This window comes from Danio rerio, chromosome 5, assembly GCF_049306965.1.
Source record: "Danio rerio strain Tuebingen ecotype United States chromosome 5, GRCz12tu, whole genome shotgun sequence".
Taxonomy (NCBI): domain Eukaryota; kingdom Metazoa; phylum Chordata; class Actinopteri; order Cypriniformes; family Danionidae; genus Danio; species Danio rerio.
Window position 1 is genome coordinate 31951509 of NC_133180.1, and position 26388 is coordinate 31977896.

At 35.4% G+C, this 26388-nt stretch overlaps 1 protein-coding gene across 11 annotated transcripts in view; it reads left to right on the plus strand.

Annotated features, from left to right (window-relative positions):
* camkk1a (calcium/calmodulin-dependent protein kinase kinase 1, alpha a) overlaps nucleotides 1–26388 on the plus strand; it is a 153237-nt gene that overhangs the window by 51678 nt on the left and 75171 nt on the right. For 10 of the 11 annotated variants that reach the window (XR_012405874.1, XM_073950341.1, XM_073950346.1 and 7 more), the window contains one exon: nucleotides 15546–15891. Coding sequence is in view for 10 of the 11 variants with exons in the window: in XM_073950341.1 (XP_073806442.1) it covers nucleotides 15607–15891 (285 nt within the window). In the remaining variant the exon portion in view is untranslated. 11 annotated transcript variants of the gene reach the window in all.

Genomic DNA, 26388 nt, shown 5'->3' on the forward strand with positions numbered 1-26388 from the left:
TATTATTATTATTATTATTATTATTATTATAAACAGAACTAAAACATAATCATCAGCAGAGTACAACAGCCATTACATTATTGTAAAATAGTGTTGTGTAACATTTATCTTCTCATCAGATAATAATTCATGGCACAAAAAACATTTTATTATTATTATTATTATTATTATTATTGGATACTTTTTACTGTCAGCTAATATTATTACTATATTATCACTATGTTGTTTACAATATATTATTATAATATTATTATTAGTATATAAAAAATTTCGTTCCAATTAAAAAAAAGTTAATACATAAAAATAAAGAAAACTTTTTTTTTTTTTTTTTTTTTACATAATAAATTTGTAAAGTTTTCATTTTTTAATCTAAAAATACCTGTACTCTCAGGTTAAAATATACACTTTTTTTTGTTGGAGATGTAAGATAGAGAAAGGTGATTTAGAGCGTTTTAGCTCTATGGTCTCTATGGTTTTGCTATGGTTTTAGCTTTAAGTTCATGAACACATTTGCTTGGTTTTAGATTAACATATTTCACTATGTCCAAGACTGTTTTTACTAGGTGACAGACAATGAAATAAATAATAAAAAAACATAAAACCTGGGTCCAAACCATTTTACTGATTGGCAGACAAATAATTCTTATAGGAGCTGGAAATCAGAAGATGCCCCTTCCCTTCAAGAATGGGCAGTAGAAATTGCTGGTGGCTGAATTTGAAAAAAAAAGCAAATGGACGAGCCTAACCTACAGTATATTATAAAAAATGGTCCAAGTACTTAACCTGTTTGTAAATGGAACCGTAATAAATGTGTGAGAAATGTAATGATTGTGACAGTGCAAATGTGATATGTTATTGACTGAATTTACCTATTCATTTTTTTATAGTATTTTATTTAAATTTTCTCTTAATTATATAAAAATGGGAGTTTTAGCTGTTTTTAATGATAGCCAAGTGGGACCTTTAGGTCATGGTTAGGGATTAGTTTGGGTTGGGTTTGTTAATAGTGTAAAATGTTGATTCTTTGCAGAGTTGTGTTCTGTATTCCATTCTGAAAATTCCCTGAAAATCAATAAAACTGTTAGTCACTAAAAAATACCTGTACTAATAGTATAATATTTACTAATAGTAAATAATAGTATACAGCAGTTGTGCTCATGATTTTTGGTTGGACATGATTTTCCAACCCTTTTTAAAAGTCTGCTATTTGCATGATAATATCACTGGATTTTATATTTTTCCATCAGCGCTATTATTTTTTCCATATTTCTTTGAGCCCTGAGATCTTCCACCAAAGAACCACTGCCTAAGCTGTAAAAAGATCTGAACATTTATTGCAAGACACACCATTCATTATTTTCTATTTCAAAGCAGCATATCTTTCTCCCCGTGTTTAGCGGAGCACTAGTTTGCTGTTTATCTTGTCTAATAGCATGTAGATCCCGCTCTAGATCACCCACCCACCGCCTGAAACAGCGCTAGAATGGTTTGGGCTCTGTTCCCTCACAGTTTGCATCAAAGCTTTACTGATGAATTGAAGTGAGAGGAGGCTGAACGTGGGCATGGAGCATTGCAGTCGTTCACCTCTCCTCCTCCTGTTTTCCCTCTACACATCCTTCTCTCAGCTTTCTGAAATCCTTCTCATCCAGCGGGACTCGCTTTAACAGCCACATAAATGCACTGCTTCTACAAGGACGCCTGCTGGAGCCCGACTCTGCAAATGCATGCAAAATCGGTGTGTGTGTGTGTGTGTGTGTGTTTGTGCGCTAATGTCGGCACACTGCATACAGATGTCTTGGATTGAAATGGATATCCAGCACCTGGGAAAACAATTGAAGCATCTGTGAATGCAAACTCGCAAGCACACACAGAAAAACAGGATGTGAGTTATATTCTCTTTAGTAGGAGCTGACAGGCCCTCCTGGATGATTTTAGAAAGTCAAGTAAACTCGCTAGCCTAGTAGTGACAGGGTAATTTAGAGATTGAAAGAAATCACCAGAAAACATGCAGGATAATCCTCAGATGTAATTTTGTTTGAGCTGTGAAAGCTTAAATAATGCTAAATATGTTTAGTGTTACTTGAGCTGCGAAAGCTTAGTTTATCACATCGTTTTGTACAGATTTTGTAAAAGTGTTTGAATAAGTTTTAAGTGCTAAATTCAGCTTGTAAGTCAAATAATACATTTTTGCTGCTTGTTTGAAATGAGCTAAATCAGCACAATTGTTGTTTTTTGTATTTTTGGAGGGGTCAGCTTAAATGTTTTATGTTTAATTCACTTAAATTTTTTCAAAACAATTAAGCTAATTTAATCGATTTGTGTTGGGACCACATGAAGGAGTTGTGTGGAAACCAAAAAGGTATATTAGCTATTAACTAAACTGTCCATAGACTAGTTAGTCAACACTTTAGATCAAGTTGACTATGTATCCTCAACCAATTATAAGTGTGTATGAATATTCTTTTAGTTAAGACATTATCATTTTTCTGTAAGGCTTGAAGCTTACGCTGCTATTCTGAGCCAATAATCAGAAACAGAAAGCAGTTAAAGGATGGCGTGTTTAAATCGTTTATCTGACTCCATTGTAATTAATCTGACTCCATTAAAGTTGTTGTTATTATTGATTAAGAGAAAGAATCTCAACACCCTAAAGCAGGCAAAGTTGTTTATTAAGTTACATGTTTAAATATACAGACAGTAAAATAAAACAAACTAACATACTGTATAAAGAAACAGCTGTAACATATGAACTGCTGGGTTACAAAGACGATGAAACATGTCTTTAACCTTTGTTAAAATTTAAGGCTACGCACCGATGTGCGGGAGATGCAGAGTAAAAACCATCCTCCCAGATCAACAGTTACCATTCCTTATTATACCCTGAGCAAAGCATTGTCAATGAGTGAAAACCAACCCCCAAAACCAGCTAAACAAGAAAGAAAAGTGGGGTTGAAGAACATTAACATACTCTCCTCAGGCCATGACTCAACCATAGTAAATAGTTATAAATATTACAATGCATCAATGTCTCATTAATACATCAATGCTAAGGTCATAAACTGTCAAATGACAGAAGATATCATTGAATCGGGTCATAACATTAGCATCTATGTTAAAAAAATAACCAAAGAGTTACAATAATTTCCTGTTTAATGCTTAACATTTCTGTAGTTACATTGTGCACCAAGGCTGGCGGAAATTGAGAAGTTGCTATTTTATAGACCGATATGTCTATAAACTTCACTTTCATTCTGCCGTAATCAGTGTTAGTTTTAGTTTTAATGGCACCTATGGGTGAACTACCACCTATACACCCCCCAAACTAGAACCACTACCACAAATACTGTGGTTGACTTTTTATTACTCCCATTGGAACACTCTCTTTTCTCTCAAGCAATCAATTCAGACATGATACAAACAAACTAAAATGTTTCTAATATTTTACTACATCTGAACCTTTCTAACATTGTTGCAAAGTCATTAATTATATTGTCATATAGCCCATTAGAGTAACCCAAACCCAGGGGCATTGCTAGAATGTTTGCTTAAATGTTATTGACAATTTTATAGAATACAAAAAAAAAATGCTTCATGGAATTATCTGTTGTCTTAGACCAGACTCATGACCGAGAATTAATGTTATGAAGTCCTACCTCCCTGACTCATTACCCCACCTTTCTGCGTCATAGTCATGCTTAGTTAAAATAAGAGCTTCATATTATATTTGATTATACAGTACAGTATATGCCAACACCTCTGCACAAAAGTTACTCTGGTTACTTCAGTTTCACTGCGCATAAGCGTATTTTATCTATGTGTATTTCATTGAAGTGCATGTAAACAGCCAGGATTCACATCGAGAGCAGTGCAGCGGATGAGGCCTGTGGTAATGGTTTTCTTCGCATATGCATTAGATTGCTTTCACCAGCATTGTTTTGGATACACTTAGTTCGTTTAGCATATGTTAATCAAGCAATCGCGCTCTGATCCACTCCAAAACAATCGGTCCGGGATAGTCTGAATGAGGGGGTCTTGGCTCGATTAAAACGAACTCGGGAGTGGATCAATAAAATAAACTGTGAAACTCTGACCAATGTGAGGAGAGTTTACTCGCACGTGACTTGTTTTAGCTATTTTGGTCAGTTTAGAAATGTTGCCATGTAAAAGCAAACTGCACCAAGAACGAAGAGCAACAATGTAAAAATTTGAATCCCTGTTTCGGAACAAAAGAATCGATTCACAGGTGTGAAAGCACCCTTAGAGAGTAACAAACATGCGTGTGCAAAAGACGCCTAATGTGAATCCCCCCTAAAGTCTTTATTCTGGGATTACCACTCAAACACTTGCAAAAAGTAAATCGTATTGCAAAGCTTTTACTGAGGGTCATATTTTTTTTTACTGTCTCCACGTGTCGCCCACTCAGTGCTGCACTAAGTGAGATCGCCCATATTGCTTAAATCCGCAACTGGGCATAATAATCAAAAAACGTTGCTGCCATACCATGGCCACAGCTGGCACAATGATATTACTGAAAATTGTCCAATTTCCCTAATGCTAATTATGCTAATGCTCTAATCTGTTTCAATGTTCTATGCTAAGCTAAGCTAAAAATGCACCCACCAGACCCGGAGATCTGAATAGATTCAGAAGTGGTTAAACTCAACTGTATAACTCTAGTGAGTTGAAAAATTTGCTGAAATAATTCTTTAATAAATGTATTACACTAGCGAAATGAAGAAGTTGTTCCACAGCTGGCTTTATATTATATGTTTCTAATAATAATGGGTAATCCACAGGTGAGTAAGCTCTTCTATGTGGATGAAAAGTTCAACATGTAAGCTCTCATACTTCTGTGAGAAATGACTGAATTGAAAAATATAGTACATTGTTTGTTGTTTGCCTATTAAATGACAGTACAGTTTTTAGTTTTCAATAGGTTTCCTAAAATATAAATATATGACCATATTATTAGCTCTCTATATCTGCATCAGTTGCATTATTAATGTTGAAGAGTTTACCCAAAAATGTACATTCCCTCACCATTCACTTACACTCAAGTGGTTGTAGACTTTTGGGAATTTCTTTCCCAGGAAAGTTGAGCACAGAAGGTTGAGCATAAAACAAGATATTCTGAGAAATGTTGGTAAAAAAAAAAAAAAAAACGCCATGATGTCCATAGTAGCAAAAAATACCATGGAAGTCAAAGTTTTTTTTTCCAACATAGTATATCTTCCTTTTTGTTCAACAGAAGAAAAAAACAAGGTTTGCAAAAAGTGGAGGATGAGTAAATGATGACAGAATTGTTATTTTGAGATGACCTATTCCTTTAAGTCAATGCATATAAAAACTTAAACATTCTTACATTTACAGTAAATAACTATGCAATATATCCTAAATGTTTTTTTTTTCACATAAAAAGGCTTCGCGTTGTCGTGGCATCTTAGAAAACTCATTGATTTTCACAGAGTGTAATGAATGTGAGCATGGATTATAAGCACACTCAATCCTTCTTTTGCTTCTCACACATCCTATGAAATTATGTCATTTCTGGAAATGTATTTGAATACATGTTGACAGTTCTCACATGAACTCATTAAAGATTTTAGCAACTAAAACATTTTCCAGCTTAAGCAAATTAATCATATTGATTTTTCCCTCCTATTTAAACATTAACATAGAACACTTTGCAAGTACTGTATAATGCAGAAAAGCAAACATTCATAGATTAGATAATTGCAGATGCAAGTCTCATGTAGGCCTCTTGAGCTCTCATTACAGAGTTCTGCGTGAGCGATGCGAGTGACACTGAACACCGATTGCATGTGAAGATAGGCAGACTGAAGTCATTTTGGAGCACTTAAGACTTGCAGTTTGTAACATTAGTCTCCCATTTTCTATTGTTGTGAATGGTTCAGTCTGGATGAGTCAAAATCTCTGTTTTTGAAGTTCAGTCCAGATGAATCAGGAATTCTTTTATGTTGCCTATTCTGGTGGCCCAGAAGAGGCATTTCTAATAGTTGTTTTAGCGTGGATATGTGTTTGTTCTGTATGCCCTAGAAACAGCCCCGTCCTGAATCCTCTGCTCCAGTGCTGAGTCTGGCAGTGGGACAGTGCTTTGACCTAGTGCTGAAACACCGGCTCTCTGAACTGTGCTTTCAGTCAGTAGCTATGTTTCCATCCAAAGATACAAATTAGAATTATGCAGAAACTGGAATACATTGGAAAACATTCATGACTATATACCTTTCCATCCAATGAGTCAAACTCAACAAAATTGTAACTTCCTGATAAACTGGTCCAAAATATCAAAAAAGAAAAATAGAATTTGCTGCATTACTGTATGAGAAGTCTTTCTTGTATAACAAATTGTTTGCGCCTCGGAAGACCCAACGCATTGAACACGTGGTGACTTTTGAAGGTGCAAGATTGCTGTTTGGGATTGTTTAATAACGCTGTTTTATAATAACAACCCACTTTGTTGACAGGTTGACTAAGGGATTTTATAATGACCAAAACAACATTTTAGATATATTATAATGTGGTTGGTCCAATGCTTTGTCCATTATTTAAATCAAGCAGCCCTACTCATGAATGTTACTTAGTATTGATGTTGCCAAGTATTCTTGCTTGACTTTCTACCCACATACAGTAGCCTAATTAATATTTATGAGCCAAGCCTTAACCTTAGTATTTATTCAACAATTCAACTGCTGTGCATGGATATGTACTGTATATATACCAGACCTTTAAAACCCTGGGCGCTTTGAATAGCCAAGTGGGCCAATTTACTGCAGTACTGTATGAGAAGCCTTTCTTATATAAATTGTTTGCGCCTCGGAAGACTCGGTGCAATGAACATGTGGTGACTTTAGGAGGTGCAAGACTGCTGTTTGTAAGTGTTTAATAATGCTGTTTAATAATACCAAACCACTTTAATGATGGATTTTGGCTAAGGGATTTTAGAATGACCAAAACAACATTTTAGATATATCATAATGTGGTCGGTCCTCTGGTTTGTCCATTAAACGCGTTGTGGCCATTTTTGTTGTTAGGTAAACTGTTAAAAACAAAATCATATTACTTTGTATATTAATTCGGTAAATGTGTTTCCATCAAAGCTTTTGTGCAATTTTATTATTGGATAAAAAGTTATATCTGAAAAAAGTTATATTATAAAAAGTTTATCCTGCTCATTTGTGCTCATCTTTTTATGCTTATTTTCTAAATCTACTGTATGTGCATCTTGCCATTTTTATTGAGCATTTTTTATTATATGAAAATATGCATATAAATACTGTAGGTAGATGGAAACAACTAAATGCTGAATCAAGTTTTAGATTGAAGCTTCCTGTATGTTAGTATAATGTTCATGGCTTATGAAAAACATAATAATTCAAAAGCAAACCGTATGCGCATATTGTGAGTAAAGCCAGTTCTTTAATCAGTTGTAAATCTCCAGCACAGGCTTTCAGATAAAGCAGCATTTACTACCCTTGACAAGCTACACAACTTTGTATGAATAATCACAGTTTAATTTGGCAATGATGAAATAGAAGATAATATTTTTGTGACAATATCAGCTGTTTGCATAGGTTCTCCATGAACTGTGGCTCTCCGTTGCTGCTATATCTGAAATTATTACATTTAATAAAACATAATTTTATTGTAAACTCCCTTTTTAACCTTCTGTCAAGAAGGCATAGGATGATAACTGTTTTCAAGTATTTTCAAGGAAATATCAAGGTTCTAAAATCGCCAACATTTGCTGTTATACCGTTCCTATAGTATATACAAGTTTGTTTTTAAGAGGGGTTTACATGTTTTTTTACCACTATTTTGTTACGCTTGTTAGGGCAACAGTATCTCCAGCAGAAAAGGATCCTCAGCATCAAAAGCTACTGGTCCAAAATACGATACCGTAATAGTGCAAAACCTTGATATTTTAATCCAAGGTTATCATATCATCAGAATCTTATACCGGCCCATCCCTACTGTCAAGTGTTTGAAATCAATCTTTCTTTGAGATCACTCTGTGGTCGTGTGATTATTAGTCACATTGAATCAGTGAAAAGCAGTTAAATCTTCTGTTTTTCAAAAACTGCCAAAAAAATGGGGATTTCCTTGGTTTCTTTATGGGTGTTTGGAGCGCCCTCTGACTTTCAGAGGAGATTTACTGGTCTCACAATTGTGCTTCCTTGTCAAGATGTACATGAAAATCGCAGCTTTTGATTAGTTCAATTTCATTTTGATTGATTGTGCAGTACTACTCATGAATATTACTTAGATAGTATTGATGTTGCCAAATAGTCTTGCTTGACTTTCTATCCACATAACCTAATTAATATTTATGAGCCAAGCCTTAAACTTAGTATTTATTCAAAAATCCAACTGCTGTGCATGTGTATGCACTGTATCAGACCTTTAGAACCCTGGGCGCTTTGAATAGCCAAGTGGGCTAGTTGATTGACAGGTAGGACAGCCAGTAACGTTTCATTTTGTTCCTGTTTAGTGAAATAGAATTGCCCCTGTAGTGTGCAAACAGTTGATGGTTGATTTATAATGGTTTTAAAAGATTACCACAACAATGGCAGATTGGTCTCCTAAAGGGTGATTTAACACACCCATATGGAGATAAACATTTTAAAAGCAGAGAAAGTATAACTGCCTCATTGTGAGTTTGATGTGAGTTTGTAGGGTGTTTATGCAATAACAGTATTTCCACTAGAAACACCAAAAATAAAAATTTGTTTAGACTATATCTCTCCAATTTGTAATCTAAAATGCAGTTCACAAGACACACTAAACAACTGCTGTGTTTGCATCTTCACTTTCATTTTTGCCTGCATATGCATTTGTTATGTTTGGGTATTGCACTTGATCTTCCAAAATACAGTAGATTTGATGGGCCAAACAACTGGCCGAACTTGATGCTTATACTGTAAAATCCAAAAAGATAAGGTAACACAAACCATCAGAGGAAACCGATTGCAGCAAACCATTTAAGTTTAAAAACTAATCCTAATGAGTGCTTAGAACTTAATCCATTTGGGTAAATGAAGCAATTTGAGCACAGTAAAACACAATAAACGAAGAGAACTCAAACCAACTGAGTACTTTAAGTTAAGGCAACTCAAATCGTTTGAGGAAACCGATTACTACAAATCATGAGTTAGAAAACTAATCTATACAAGTACTGTGAACTTACTCCATTTGAGTTGAAGTAATGAGGTATTTAATTAACTCATTACCTTCAGCACTGAGTTCAAAACTCTTCTCAAATGAGTAGAATTAACTTTCAGTCAATTTTGAGTTACAGTAACAACACTCATTTCATATGATAAAGTTGACTGTTGGGTTTTACAGTGTAGGGAAAACCTTCCAAATTGTGCAAATGGTCTGAAAAACCTATTTTAGATGACAATATCTTTTCTAGCTTCCACTAAGTGCCTGGAGCAATCTCTTAGATCACTCCTAAAGATGTTTTATTGCATTATTCAATGCCCCACTTAATAAAATAATTACTCTTAAAAGTAATTTAAGCTGCTGACATTTTATGATTGAGCAGAGACCATGGTTTTAACAGAAAACCTTCTTTAATTTTCTACTAAAGAAAAAAAAAATCACATTTATCTCAGAATGTGTAAAGAAATAATAATAAATATTATTTAAGATTTCTCTGATGTTTTTTTTTTTAACAATGTATTCAACTCATGTTTATAATACAGAATAATCACTAGCCAGCACGTACGTGGATGCACTGAGGTGCTGTTTTTGCACTTTTCAGTGTTTACCAATAGATTACATCAAAAAGAACACAAGTAATATTGACAAACTATACATCAGTCTAAAGCAGGGGTCACCAATCTCGGTCCTGGAGGGCCGGTGTCTCTTCAGGGTTTAGCTCCAATTTGCCTCAACACACCTGCCTGGATGTTTCAAGTAAACGAAGTAAGACCTTGATTAGCTGGTTCAGGTGTGTTTGATTAGGGTTGGAGCTAAAATCTGCAGGACACCGGCCCTCCAGGAGCAAGTTTGGTGACCACTGGTCTAAAGCTACAACCTTTAAGCAGCCATTACAGCTAGTTGTTTTTCAATGGGAATGTATTTACAATATTTGTGCAAGTTAGTTAAAGAAAATGCTTATTAGATATGGAGTGCATATCATTGTAATGACAAGACACACACACATTCAATGCTGTACATCAGATTTTATTTAGAAAGGTAAGAGTCCAAAGAACAACATCTTATGGAACACATTTAGTCAACCGACATAAAAGTTTTGAATTATGGATGGTAATTATTTGTTTAAATCCCCGTTTCTGCCAGAGACCTGTTGTTTACATTGTTTACCATGTTACTTGCAAAAACAGCATCTTTGTAGTAAACAGCCAGTGGATGTCATAGCTTACAGTGTTACAAATATAATGAGACAACAAACTGACTAAAAAGTAAAAGTTATAGTTACTACAGTAAAATCTAAACAAAGCAGTCGAGTGTTTTGACGCTTGCTTATGCTTATACTTTCTAGTTCCTAGTTTGATTGATGGAGAATTTAGCCAATTGCTAAATAACAATTCATTATGATTCAAATGACATTATTCTTTTCAGAATATCAGTCTTTCTGGTTAATGAATTTTTTTAGATTTGTGTTTATATGCTCAGACCAGATGTCTGGCTTTTTACTTTTTTTTTGTTCAATGCAGACCAGTAAAACACTTTAATATCATCTAAATTCAGTTACGTTGGGCCAGGCTCACCTGGGAAAATTTTAAAAGGCATCTTGGGCTTAGAAAAGGAAACTCTCATGTTCGGCCTGTATATTACAGATAACCTTGAGCAATAGAGTAAGATAGTGCGTCCCAAATACATCAAATCGAGAGTGGCTCCCCTGACATTTGCATTAAGGGATTTTGCTCTGTTTCCAGAGCCTGTCTCTTCGCCTCGCTGTAGGACAGAAAGGATTTAGTTGTGATGACATTTCTATTCTTCAGCCTCGTTTCCTATGGTAATTCTCCATGCCCTCATAGAAGATTCTCTGAAACGGTTTGCATGTAGAATGAGACAATAACTGTAAGAATTGCAGAAAGATGTGTGAAACTCTATTATGATCCAGTATAAAGAAATTCATCCCCACTACTTTATCTCCTGATTTACATGTAAAGAGGCATGTTTTGTAATTTCACCTCTTTTATCTGTAAAACAAAGAGTCCAACAGATGTCCAGCTCTGCTTTGATTTTCTCTCTCTATGAAGTGAACAATGTCTGATCATAAGAGACACATTGATGTGAGAAGAGGGAACAGAGGTACCTGCTCAGTCTGTGCAAATTCTGGACACTTCACCTAAAGTGTGAACTATGAGCCAAGCCTTAAACTTAGTATTTATTCAAAAATTCAACTGCTGTGCATGTATATGCACTGTATCAGACCTTTAGAACCCTGGGCGCTTTGAATAGCCAAGTGGGCTGGTTGATTGACAGGTAGGACAGCCAGTAACGTTTCATTTTTTTCCTGTTTAGTGAAATAGAATTGCCCCTGTAGTGTGCAAACAGTTGATGGTTGATTTATAATGGTTTTAAAAGATTACCACAACAATGGCAGATCGGTCTCCTAAAGGGTGATTTAACACACCCATATGGAGATAAACATTTTAAAAGCAGAGAAAGTATAACTGCCTCATTGTGAGTTTGATATGAGTTTGTAGGGTGTTTATGCAATAACAGTATTTCCACTAGAAACACCAAAAATGAAAATTTGTTTCGACTATATCTCTCCAATTTGTAATCTAAAATGCAGTTCACAAGACACACTAAACAACTGCTGTGTTTGCATCTTTACTTTCATTTTTGCCTGCAAATTCTGGACACTTCACCTAAAGTGTGAACTATTTGCATATTCAATCTTCCCTGAATATCAGACAATAAACATGATATAACTATTTGACATAAACCGATTGATTTAGAGGGTAATGTGGGTTATTAAAAACATAATATTTGATGTTTTTGTAAATGTTTGCATTTTAGATTATGAGCATTTCATCATGAGCTTAACAGTAATTTTTCGACCTTTATATGACTATTTTTATGTTTGATGGTTCATTCATTCATTGATTTTCTTTTCAGCTTAGTCCCTTTATTAATCAGGGGTCAACACAGCGGAATGAACCGCCAACTTATCAAGCATATGTTTTACGCACACACATACACTACAGACAATTTAGCATATTCAGTTCATCTTTGGACTTGTGGGGGAAACCAGAGCATCTGGAGGAAACCCACGCGAACATGGGTAGAGCATGCAAACTCCACACAAAAATGCCATCTGACCCATAACCAGCGACCTTCTTGCCGTGAGGCGATCGTTCTACCCACTGGGCCACAGTGACGTCCCAATTAGGAACATACCGTTTGATATTTTATATATAAGCATTGCATTATGAGCTTCACAATAAGTTTTTGGACCTGTATATGTTTGTGTTTGATGGTGTTATTGGTAATATATTGTATGCATGTTAAATAAGTTTATTATTTGAATTTATTGGCCACTTCATACAAGAAATGTTGCAACATTTCATTACAAGGTTTGAGGTTGTTAAGGTGTTTTTGAAAGAAGTGTCTTATGCCCACCAGGTCTGCATTTTTATCGGAAATGTTCATATTTTTTGTAGAAGAAAAAAAACTATGACATAAATGTCACCTAAAATATGGTATTAAAACTCACATTAGTAGCATTTAACACTAAATAAAGTATGTAATCTGTACCTGAGGTGATCATTGCCATAGTCACAGATGGTCAGGACAATATCTCCATTTAACTTGTAAAAGATTTCTTTTCTTGTGTTGTATGCGGTTAGAATATAGTATGAGTTGAAATTTCTGTTTTGTTTTAATTAACATGCTTGAGTAGCAAAAAATAAAAAGTTCTAGCATAATCTTTGGGTTATCTCACTTGAGGTACAGTAGTCACTGGAAGTCATCAGTTTCTACAAATGGTACATTAGGTAGATATTTGATTATTTCTGTTGCATCATTACTTTAGTACAAAATCGCTAAAACTAGGGCCCGCGGGCAAAAGTTGGCCCATTCTAACCTTTAATTTGACGCACCATGCCATTTATGAAGAGAGGGAGAACGATGTGAAAGTGGTTGAAGTGATTTAACTTTGACAAAAACAGTAATTTTGAATTTAACTTAAACTTTTGTTTGTTTTGTCATTTGTTTTGTTTTGTTAATGAATCTGATATATATATATATATATATATATATATATATATATATATATATATATATATATATATATATATATATATATATATATAATAAATTTATTTATTTACTTATTTATTTATTTATTTTAAATATTTCAAAATGATGTTTAACAGAGCAAGGACGTTTTCACAGTATGTCTGATAATATTTGTTTCTTCTGGGGAAAGTCTTTTTTAAAAACCATTTTAAGGTCATAATTATTAGCCCCTTTAAGCTCTATATATTTTTTTGATAGTCTACAGAACAAACAATCGTTATAAAATAACTTGCCTAATTACCCTAACTTAACCAAATTAATCTAGTTCAGCCTTTAAATGTCACTTTAAGCTGTATAGAAGTGTCATCATTTGCATATTTGCATATTTCTTTTGTTTTGGCCTGTTATGTTAGTATATTGAACTGCCTCATGATTTGTTGTAATTTGCAGTTTGGGTTCAGGGTCCTGTAATGCTCCTAATGATTTGTTAGCTTTCTAAAGCTGTGTTTCAGTAAGGTTGAGTTTGACTCTGCAGTGTGTGTAAATCAATAGGCCTCAGGCATCCATCTCACACACAGCCTGTGTAGGGTAGAGGAAAAAATTCCCTGTCTCAATCCACCCAGAAAAATAGACAGACAGACAGGTGGATGGATAGATAGATGAATGGGCAGATAGAGTTATTTAAGGGAAATACACAGACACACACAGACATACAAGCACACACAGAGACAGTCCGTGAGTACAAAGCAGTTCTTGTTCACAGTGTATTCTCCTAATTATCCCCCGTCTGAGGAAATTGGGCTCCCCGAGAAACGCACTTTTTTTTCAATTAGCTGGTCATGTATGGATGACTTCATTGGCACCTTGCTGCCAGTAATATTCACACCCTTTGCACAGTTAATGCCAGAAAAATGCCATGGAGAGCATGATCAAGGCATAACTGACCCTCATTAGAGTCCAAAATGAAGTCGAGGGCTGGTAATATTCACACAGAGTTAATTTTTTTTCTACTTTTTGAGAAAGAAGTGAAATGACAGCAATGAAATTGAGTACACAAAACCAGATATCCAGTACTGACATTCTTTCTTTCTGCCTTCAAATTTTAGGTTGAAAAACACGTTCATCATTGTGTTATTAGAGAGAAGTCTTACATTGTTAATATTTTGCTTGTAAGTCCTTCACTAAAACCAAACAATGGAATTAAGTAAAATTATTTTAAGAAATGAAAAAATATACAGATAAGTGCACTCAAAATCTTATTTTGTCAGGCTGAAGCTAGACAAGTCTGGCAGGATTTAAGTTCCTACTTATTCTACTATTCTGTGTTAGGAGAATAACGTAGTTAAATGTAGTCAATAATTCAACTGTCAAATGTTATTTTGTGTGTGTTTTAGTTTAGATGATTAGGTAGATCAAGATTATGTATAATTCACATGCGTTAACTATGTGAAAGAAAGTAGCCTCTTTTATGAGCAATGTCAATCAAGTAGCAGTGTAATATGGCTGTATATCGGCACTGGAAGGACTTATAATGCGGTCTCTGTCGCCATCTTGTGGAGGAACGTCAACTGTCACTTTCTGTAGTCTGCTCAGACAGGCTGATGGCAGCTGATGCACTAAGTCTCTGAAATTATAAATATTTAAAAATAGGCGCTATCCTTATAAATAAACTGCATAGTTGCAATCTAAACAACTACATTCTTGACTAAAATAGCCTCAAAAGTACATTATGTTGTCCAACAGCTGTAATATTTGTCAAACTGTAGAGTGTCCTCTGCTTGTCGCTGTTTGTGGGCGGAGTAATACACTTGAGTGAAGGGTTAGGAGGCTGTATGAGTGCTGTAATTTGCAAAATATCGCACGGCTATCAGATTCAAGAACCAGACAGAACTGTTGTAAAAATACTACATTGGCTTGAGGTTTAATATAATATGTATGTTTTGTTCATCACCAAAGCTTAAATGGTGATGGGTATTTCCTAAAAAAAATCACTTTTAATATGCATATATAAAAGTGCAGTACGTTTTTTTTTAAATATTATTTTCTTTTTACGATTACAGGAGTTTTAAGGACTGTACTGTATGTTCTTCGATAAAACCAATAGGGATTGAGGGGGAAATGCAATTAAATAAGTAATCACATATTCATCGTCTTGCTGGCCATCTGAAGTTTTACCACCTGGTTTAGAAGCAAATTTTATCTTAATAAGTAGCAACATCTGCTTACCTAAATAAGGAAAGACTGACATCATCTAACAGCTTGTCGATATTATATATTACTAAAGTATTTTTATCTTCCCACAGCTTTCTTTAACTGCAAACCAGCTCTGGAGGTGGAACAATTAATGAGAAGCCCTCGTCCTGTATGGTGATGGCGATGAGCAGTGGTCCTGGTGGCGTGAGGGTGGAGCGTGACCCAGACTCCTCCCAGACTGCTGAGATGACAGACAGGATGTCCGTCATGTCCCTGGGGCCCGACAGCTCTTCCAGTGTGCTGAAGAACGGGATGGGTGTCAAGAAAGCTCAACCCAAGAGGCCACACCTGTCTGGCAGGAAAATGTCACTTCAGGAGAGAGGCACGTACATGTCCTCTCGAATAGCCAGACAGCCGACCATCGAATCCAAACGAGTGTCCATCTCAGACTCACAGGTGAGAGACTTCATTTGGTTTTCAACATTATATTTTACTTTAGATGGAAACATTTTGGTTATGTTGTTCTATTATAGCATTATTTACTAATAATGAAAATATAGTAAACTCTTGAACCTTTTTTTTTTTTTCCAAAGTAAAGCTATTCTTGGGTATCAATGTTTTTACATGGAGTGCAAAGGCTATATATTAAAAGATAGGTGGTAAAATTTCTTTTTTACATCATTTTACATGAATTGTGCATGGATTAACCTGATTACTTAAACTTTGTGAGATTCGTGGAACTAAATGATTCCTAGATTTTCGAAAATATGTTGAAAGTTAATAAGAAAGTTTAAGCGCATTCACCTGTTTGTTTAAACATTCATTCACTCATTTTACTTTGGCTTAGTCTCTATTTCAGAGGTCGCCATAACGGTAATAACCGCCAACTATTCCAGCATATGTTTTACATAGCTGCCAGCTGAAACACAGTATTTGAAAACACCCATACTCACTGTAACGTTCGTCTAAAAGGACGTAACACACTCATTCACAAACATACTGATAGACTATGGAAAGTTTAGCGAACCCAATTTACCTACACCACATGTATTTGGACTGTGGGGGAAACTGGAGCACCCAGAGAAAACCCACGTAAATACGGGGAGAACATGCAAACTCCACACAGCATTGCCAACTGGCCAAGTCGGGACTCAAACCAGCGTGCTTCTTGCTGTGAGGCGACAGTGCTTACCACTGAGCCACTGTGCCACCTTTTGTTTATATTGTAATTATGAAAAATGCAATTTCTGTAACTGTGCGTTCACACCAAAAGCGAGGAGAGCGTCAAATTAGCCTGAAGTCATTTGTTTTTAATGAGAGCTGGCGATGAGCAACGCAACGCGTTTGCTGATGTTCGCTGGCGTCAAGGAGAGTTGAAATCAAGTCGACTTTATGGTAATGAGCTATGATGTGGTTGGGCGGCAACCAGTCAAAAAGTTCCGCCACAGTTGTTCCCAAGGGTTTGATAATTGAGGTCGCTGGATTTTCAATTATTTTTTAAGATTTTTCTTACAGGGACGCAGTTTAAAAAAATACTAGCGAGTTGATTTGCATTAATGTTATTTTTTCTTTAAAAAGCAGAAATCTCATCCTAACTTTAATGACTTCAGAATATTTCAGATATGGACCTATAATGAATAATTGAAGCAACGAAACACGACACGCAACAACTTGATTTTCCATAGTTAAATGAATTTGATCAACAACGTTTTTATGCTAGAAAGCATGTTTTTATGTATGTATGTAACTACTTTGCTGCAATGGCCCATTTGAATACGAGATCAAAATAGCAGAGCAGTAAAAGCAGACAGCGTTGTCGCCAGGGTGGCAAGAGCAAACTTATACACTCTCACCGCCTTCGATGTAAATGCACAGTAATAATGTTTGATACTGAAGCTCTGTTGGGGTTGAACTAGATTACTAGGAGGTCATTAGAGAAATTTATGTTCAACACATGCACTTTTTGTAGATGTACTCTCTCACAACCTTTATAAAAATTTCAGAGCAAATTACCTATTGTTTTTCGCCAAGCTCAGGGATTCTCTGAGAAACCCAATCCTGTCCGATTCCATTGGGATTGCTGACAATATTTTTTCTTTGTTTGTTTGGCCACTGTGAGCTACCTTAGACTCTCCTACTACTGAGTGCATTTTCTGCCTTCATTATAGCTGTGTTTGCTTCCTGGCCTTGACAAAAATAAATAAACAGAATCAAGAGCCAGATCGTGTAAACAGTTCACTCTCTTTTCTTCGGCTTAGTCTTTGTTTAACAGGGGTCGCCACAGCAGAATGAACCAACATTTACTCTGCGATAGTGTAAAACATAGACTGCCTATTAGTGTCAGATAAGATTGTTCACCTTTATCTCTGTACTTAATTAGGTCACACTTTATTTTGATGGTCCGTTTGTTGAGTTTAAGTTACATTGCATCTACTGTACATGCCAACTAATTATCATTAAATTATAAGCAGACTGTTAGGTTAGGGTTAAGGTCAGTGTAGGTTGACATGTACTTGCAAAGTTTCTTAGTCAGTTACATGTCTGTTTAGCAGCAGCATCAACAGATATTAAGCAGACAGTCTACTAATACTCAAAATACTACTAATACTTAAAGTGTTACTCTTAATTAATGTTTTAACTGCAAATGTATAATTGCATAATATAAAACATAATTTAATTGCTATACTATATTTTATTATAAAAACACTATATTTGACTATAGATAATTCCCTCAAAACCATGGTTTTGCTGTATTAACCATCATTAGCCCATGGTGTTTGTAATCATGATAGTAATTTAATTAGGTTATAAATTCAAATACTCAAATGTTATTTAGATTAGTCCTGTCCAGTGTTGGGTAAGTTACTTTTAAAAAGTAATAGATTACACATTACTGACTGGAAATCTGTAATCTGATTACATTACTAATTACTTAATGTAAAAAGTAATCAGATTACCAGTTACTTTACTTTGAAGTTACTTATAAAACATATAAAATATACCTAAAAAAACTACAAAATAAACTGCAACTCTTTCAGTGTTTTAATATTCACTGAAAAAAAAAATGGGTTGATCACAGCAGCTAGACATATTCAAAAGATTTAAAGAGTTCGCCCAAAACTTAAAAGTCTGTCATCATTCACTTGTTGCACACCTGTTTGTCTTTTTTTTAACACAAAAGAAGACATTTAGTTCTGGATATCTATAGTATTCACATACATAGTATGAAAAATTACTGCAGTGTTTGTGTGTTCTGTGTTTGTCTGAGGTATTCAGTCTACCGAAATGTTTATATTGTATTCCAAATTATGTAGCCGATCGTTCAGTTTTTGTCATGTGATTTGCCGTTTTCAACTGGGTGTGCCTGGGAAATGGCGGCGTGTGTAATATGTGTGTGCATGCAAAATAAGCAATGTGTGAACAGCCCCATAAGCATGTAAGCTTCTCTAGCTTCGCTTTTCTTCATGTACGCACAAAAATCCAATTTAGCCTGTTTAGGTTGAGTTGGACCACTGTGTTTGTGGGCACCAATGTCCTACATGATGTCGAGCATTGACTTAGAATGCTTTCTAATTAAGTCTGTTTGACTGGTCGAGTTTACAGAAGTCGAAAGTTCTTTTGAAAATCCAAATGTTTGTATTTTCACTTGAAGAAGCAACCACTCTCGACTGCAATCATTTTAGCTCAATTTTCCAGCTATTTAAAAGCATATGCTTATTAACTGGCATTGCTGCAGATTTTCTTTTCATCCAAAAACTATATTTGTAACGTTAGTAACACAATTACATGGACTTGAGTAACTGAAATCAAATGACACAAATTTAAAATGTACTTTGTTACATTACTGCATTACCCAAAAATGTAATTAGAATACCGTGACGTGGTACTGTGGAACACATTGCTCACAACTCCGGTCCTGTCTTAAAACTGTCACTTGAAAATGAATATTATCTAAAAAATTATTCAAGGCATTCTAGGTGTATATGACTTTCTTCTTTTAGTCAAATCCAATTAGAGTCATTTAAAAAGATGTCCTGGCTCATTTAAACTAAACTGGCAAGAGGTGGGCGTTTCTCTTCAATTGTCCAAAGCATTCCAATAAATTATATCCATCCATAATAAAAAGTGACTCACACAGTGGATATAGGTCTCCTGTAGTAAGTCAATGAGGTTTTGTAAGAAACATATCCATATTTAACACTGTATATGCAGTTTTGTGTATTTGTCATTTGTTTATATATGAATGACTGCCTTTCTGATTGATGAGGTAGAACGCATAGCGTATGCCGTATGTACAGTTGGATCAATCCTCCATGTTGTATGTGCTTTGCATACATTCCACTTTATCTATCAGAAATGCTTAATAACTCAAATTGGATTGTATTGAAAGAAAAAAGTGATAAACACCTAGAATGCCTTTAGGGGTGAGTTAATCATGGGCTAATTTTCATATTTGATTGAAAGGACCCTTTAAGACAGAGAATGTGTGTAGTGCTGTCCAAATTAAAATCACTCGTTTTAAGCTAAACTGATGATTAATCTGCATTGATTGCTGTTAGTTGATTTGCAGTGTCATTGTCTTTAGTCAGTATCGGTTCGCTCATTCTAGTATAAAGTTGTATCAAATGTGGCATAAAGAGCCTGTGCTGTCTGTCTGTGTGTGTGAGTGTACCTGAAGCAGAACTCATTTCCTGTGATTAGTGTCCAGGTCATGTGGTGACCCATACAGACATTCTTTAATAAGGCTTCTTTCATTCATACACAGCCTCAGCACCTCTTCACAACATGCTGCTGTTGAAGAAAACCTTTGTTCAGATGTGCACAGGTGGTCTGTGTGCTATGGCTGTGTGTGAGTGGCCCTGTTTCTTCTTAGTTACACAATATATTTGTGTTTTTTTAATGGGACTTAAGCCTTTCTGAGGACTGAGAGACTGAAAGGCAGGGGTTGTGGAAGGAAAATTAGCTGGACCTTTCCTCATCTGCTCTCAGTCTGCTCCAATGATTGACATCAAAGAGAACCCTTCAGTCTTTAGATTCTGCATGTCCACTAAAGCATGTTTTTCTCTAAGCAAAAGTTGTCAGTTGTTTTCAATGAGAGCATTGCATTTTTTAGAATATCAGCGGTATGGTAGGGCAAGGCACTGAGCATTCATTTTACACAAAGCATTAAGTGCTCTGCATTTTTTAATGCCCAGACAGATGGAGAAATGCTCACAGCTGAGCATTTTTAGAAGAATGCTGATGTTTTCAGCATCGCAAAAAGTGCTTTATCGGACACGCTGCCTAAATAGATTCACACGCAGCACGTCATAATTTTACCAAGTACAATGTGATTCTGGATTAATAATAATAATTATTATTAATTACTACTACTACTTATTATTATTATTATTTTTTATTATGAATTATTAATTAATGGATTAACATCTACGTCGATCCTGGAACATCATTTTTGTTGAAAAACCCAACCCAAAGTAAATTCGACACTAACTATAAACATACCTCATTCCTGGTTAAATAAATGAATAAATAAATAACCCCTGCAACTATTAAACAGCCATTAGATGTGCGAGCAGACTGTGTTTATTATATTATTATGGGCTAACTATTTCTTTAATGTATTTAGCTGATCATCCAGCTGATCTTCTTGAATGACCCGATCATATGTAGCCACTAGGGATGTAACGGTATCAGAATTTCACGGTACGGTAATACCTCGATATGAATGTCACGGTACGGTATTTATTGAATCATTTACAGGAAAAAACAAAACTTATGAAAATACTCCAAAAAAGTGCCAAAAGTGTCAATGACATACAAATTAGCCATCTATCTGTAAGCTTTGAAACAGGAACTTCAATTTTAATAACAAAAAATTATTAAACCATGTAAAAAAATAAAGTTTCAATTTAGTATTGTTGAAAACTCATCACATTCAACATTTAATCACACTCAGCCCATCTACCCAGATGAGAGCTCTGCTAGTCGGACTTCTCATCAAGCATCTCCCGCTGGATCTAATCTCACTATATTTATTAAACGGGATATTTCATTTATCTTGTTGTCTTTATCTAACGACATATTCCCTGACTTTGGGCATTGGAATCTATTACTTGTTCTCAGGTAACGTGTTTTGGCTGAGCGCAAAGATAAGTTAATGATTAATGTAACCACGTACATTCTGTATATTGACTGATCGCCTTTATTTCCTATAATGTATAAACTTATTGTATGTAATACTTTTAAAATGGCCATTATCGATTCTTAAAACTGATACTCAGCAAAAGAGAGGCTGTGTTTCGTATTTTCACTGAAATTGAAAGGAGGCAGTTGTTATCGGCTCCGTTTTGTTATAAATATCCACACAGTGAAGATGACGCTCATCTTATGCAGCACGGCGCCTCAACATTTCTGCTGTCTAAGTTGCTAATATTAAAATGAAAATAGCCAGTTCCTTAAATCATGTTTACATTTTATTGTTGAGAAAGTGAAACAACGAAGCCAGGGTGATGTGAATGAAGTTATAAAGTACACTGTTCCCTTTGAAGATTTACCCTCGGTATAATCTGCTTTTCCATATCAAACTGAGAAGAAGAGACTGCAGCCTTGATCAAACTTGCGAAGTCTGAACTTACATGGAGATAATGCAGGACTGAACTGTGCGTGTAAAGCAGGTTGCACACCAGAAGCGACGCTCGGCGGCGCGCCGCGCAGCGCCACGCAGCGCCATGTATTTTAGAATTCTAATCATAGGTTTCTATCAGGATACAAACACCGGCGCCGCAAGTCGGCGGCTGTCGACGGCGCCCGGCGACGGCTCAGGACGCAGTTCATTTTTCAGCCGCGCCACAGAGCGCCATCTGATTAGTTTCATGTTAAATATCATTCGAATGTGCGCGTCTGGTATGCGATACTTTAATCTGTCATGTACGCGCCGTGTCGCGGCGCTTCTGGTGTGCGACCTGCTTTAGAGTTTTCCAGCTCTTTTCATCCCCGCTTCTAGCAGCACACTCCATTTCCGCATTACTGGATCTGTAGCAACAACAGACCGCAAGGGATGATGGTCAAGCATGGGCTGATGGCAATTGTAGTTTTCGTTACCTCCCGTTCGCTTTATTCGCCTGAGCAAATTTTCTCAGAAGACCTATAGTTTTACCGAGTCATGCGACTTCGGTAATATCGAAAAAAATTAATATTGCGGTATGACGGTATTTACAATACCGTTACATCCCTAGTAGCCACCATATCATAAGATTGCTATGAATCTGCAGAGTTGTTTAGGCTGGTTTAGTATGTTTTCTTCTGCAATGGGAATACAAAGAGAGAAAGCAACGGAGAGGCCGCAATGAATATGTAAGTGGTCAGATCATGACCCTGCAGAGAAGTGAGCGCATGTGCTTTTAACATTGATAAAGTCATTTGCTGTCTTTGCATGAAGGAATTTAATCACTGAAGCTCAAAAGGTATACACATTTCTTCTAAATATTATGTTTATGAGAATATAGGTTTTAATGGGTAATGGTTCTTCTTCTTCTTCTTCTTCTTCTTCTTATTTATATTATTTATATTATTATTATTATTAAAATAAAAAATGTAAATGCATTCAGACTAAACAAAAGTAAATCTACTTTCCTCTCCGAATAATCAGTTGAAAGCTATTTTTAATGACATGCTCTGCTTAATGAGCCCTCATTCTTATTAAGCAAATGAAGAAAAAAACTCCAACATTCCTTTTCTGAGGACCTTATTGTTAATCTTCTACATCTCTGTGCTATTTGTTTTAGTGGCAGGAATGGCTGCAGGCATCGATATCATCTCTGATAGTTAAAGGAAGCCTCATAAAGCAGAGATTATCAGTAGAGCACAATGTATCTTTCCCACGTTCTCACATGTTCTGCCATCATTTACGCAAAGCGCCTGTGAGATGGTTATCACCGGAGGAAAAGGCTGCGATGCGTATTGATTGTTGTTCTGCAGGGAAAGTCATGCTTGTGCTTTATTAGAATCAATGTATTATTTTAATGTCTCATTTCATTTATTGGATGACGCATCTTCAGGGAGTTGTATTACATTCAATACCTCTTTGTACATTAAATACACAGCTTACACAGGATTTTTTTTCTCCATTCAGAATCTATAAGTGAGATTTAAATATACACTGTTGTTTGAAAATGTAGATTTTTTCATAAGATTTTGTAAGACAATTTTTAATGAGATATAATTACATGATCATTCAGAAATCATTATAAAGTGTTTTTTTTTTTTTTAGAATTTTAGTTTTAATTAATTTGTAAATGCATATAATTGAAAGTTGTTTTTTTTTACTTGAATGGCCAATGTCCACAGATCACTCACAGTACTGAAAAATGACAATTAGGGGCCGATCACACCGAATGCTGTTTTTGCAGCGAGAAGCAGCTTTTTTGCACCCTGCGCCTGCTGTTTAAAAAGTTACTCTGAGTAAAAAAAGCTTGCTGAGTAAGTCTCGTCTTTTTCATTGTCCAACCAAATGAAAGCAATAGCGGGTTTTTCAATTAAGGTGACAGCAGTATGTGTGTTGTCAAAACGATTTTTAAAAGTTGGAGGAGAGAAAAGTGGTCATTGTTTCAACTTATCCGGAGCTGTATGACTTCACAAATCATGAATATCACAATATTATTAAAAAGGAGCAGGCCTGGAAGCCTGTCAGTCTTGCAGTAGAGATGACGGATAATATCAACAGCAACGCTTGCGCACAGAAAAACAACAGATTCAGTGGTTGCCTAGCGACATAAAATGTGCAGCACGCCCTTTTTTTACTTGTCAACTTGACACCTTGCATTCTCAGAACGGAAAATTGTTGGTGTGTTGCTTTTCTAAGAAACTAAAATAGACTGCGCTATTGACCAAGTAAAATCTGGTCTAAAAATCCAGTGCGGAGCGTGTTAGTTATACGCCTATGTGGTACAAATGCCTACACATTGCTTAAGACACACAGGATGTAAAGCAATACACAAATATCTTTACAAATGAAAAAAATAAAGGATTAAAATGTTACAAAAATTCTTTTTAATTACATAAATATAAAAAATCCCCATGCCTTCTTCATGTCGGTGGACTTTTTTTAGTTTATTCATGACAATTTGCATTTGTATAATGTTATTATTATTATTATTTATTATTTATGATATGCATATTTATACAACAGTTCTGTCTAGTTCTTGAATCTGATTGGTTATTGCTCATTTATATTTCTATTAATAAAAAATATTTTAGATTTGTCCACCTGCCGGGGCATAAGAATAAGATATGTGTTTGGAAATAGCTCAGTTTTTGACCAAACTTCATTATTATTGTTCATTTATTTGTATGCTGGATATTAGAACTGAATTTAGAAACAAAATTAAATATGTCGGGTAAGGGATGTCTTCAGTGGAGTGCGTACAACACTGTTTCCTTATCAGGAAAAGTAGAAGTAAAGTAAAGAGAAAGTAAAGAGGCCGAATGGACGAGGCTTGTTTTTTATCTTTGCTACAGATTGTTTGTTTAACTGTTTTCTCCCTAGTAAAGCATTCGGGTTTTCCTCTTACAAAATCCACAGCCATGTAAATAGCAAATGCGCCATGGTGTGACACAACTGACTCTTAAAGGGAATGGGAGATAAAACTCTGATTGGTTTAATGCATGTTATGCTCAAACACACCCATAACTCATTAGGAGAATAAGCACAACCCTGTTAGACCAAACCATATTTTTCTGTCCTTAAAATAGCACAAGTGGATTCGGACACACCATTAATGCTCTTGCGCCATGCGCTTTAGACTTTGTGCCTAGATTGTTAAAATAGATCCCTGTGCTCCATTGACCACCCTCACGTGCATTTTTCATAATCACAAACTAGTACGTAAAATCTTTGTAGAGTCTCTACAGAGTCTCACTCATCTGAATCACATATGGGTAAAAAATAGATTTGACCTACATTTTCATGCATTTTGAATGAAATCTAAGTGACCACAGCAGACATCTAACATCTTCCGGAAGTTCATTCAGTAGGCTCCCTGGTGCACACAACTTAGAGACAGTATTTCAGAAGTCATGGATCAGAAATCAAGAGAGAGAGCAAACCAGAAGGGTTGGGACTGGAGCAAAAGAGCATATCACATGTAGTGATGTTGAAAGTCTTAAATTACATGAATACCGCAGTAAAGATACTTCTAGCACAAATCGCAGCAGGCATCCCTTTCTCTCTCTCACAGACCCACTTCACTTTGCTAGTATTGTTCTTGGGAATTTGCCCACTGTCAGTGAGCTGCTGTGAAGTTTCCAGGGCTACGAACACATGTCATATCTGATTGCTTTTCAGAAATATCTGCTCAAACTGTTTCATTCCACCACACTTTTCATTAAATAATCAAATGCTGGCATCAATAGTCAGACAACAAACCGGTTGAAGATCCTTGCATTTATTAAATCTTTCATTAGACTCTAGAGGGGTTTTGTGCAGTCATACATCAGGGAAATATATACTGTTGCAAAAGTATTTTTAAATGTTGATTAAATAACTTGTGTTACAATTAAGAGCAATTTATTTTCGTCTTAACACAGTAAAGAAGTATTAAACATGCTTCTCTGTATTTTAAATCATTTTAATAACCTGTTTGCATTATTTTTTATTTTGTTGAAGAAAATGTTTAGGAGAAAGCTGGAAACCAGTAGCTATTAGCCCCATTCACACAGTGATACTGGTAAATTTCCAGAAAATTTCCAGAACGACTTTACAGGTAAATTAAGAAAATCGCTTTTCCGGAAAAGACCATTCAAAAATACTGAAATTCCAAATTCCAAAATACTGAAATTTCTGAGATCATTAACCATAAATGGCCTCTAAACTGCTGCGCTTGTATTTGTAAACATAATAGGGGCCAGGCTTTTGTTGATGGTTTTACTTTTTTTTTTTTTTTTTTTTTTTAAATC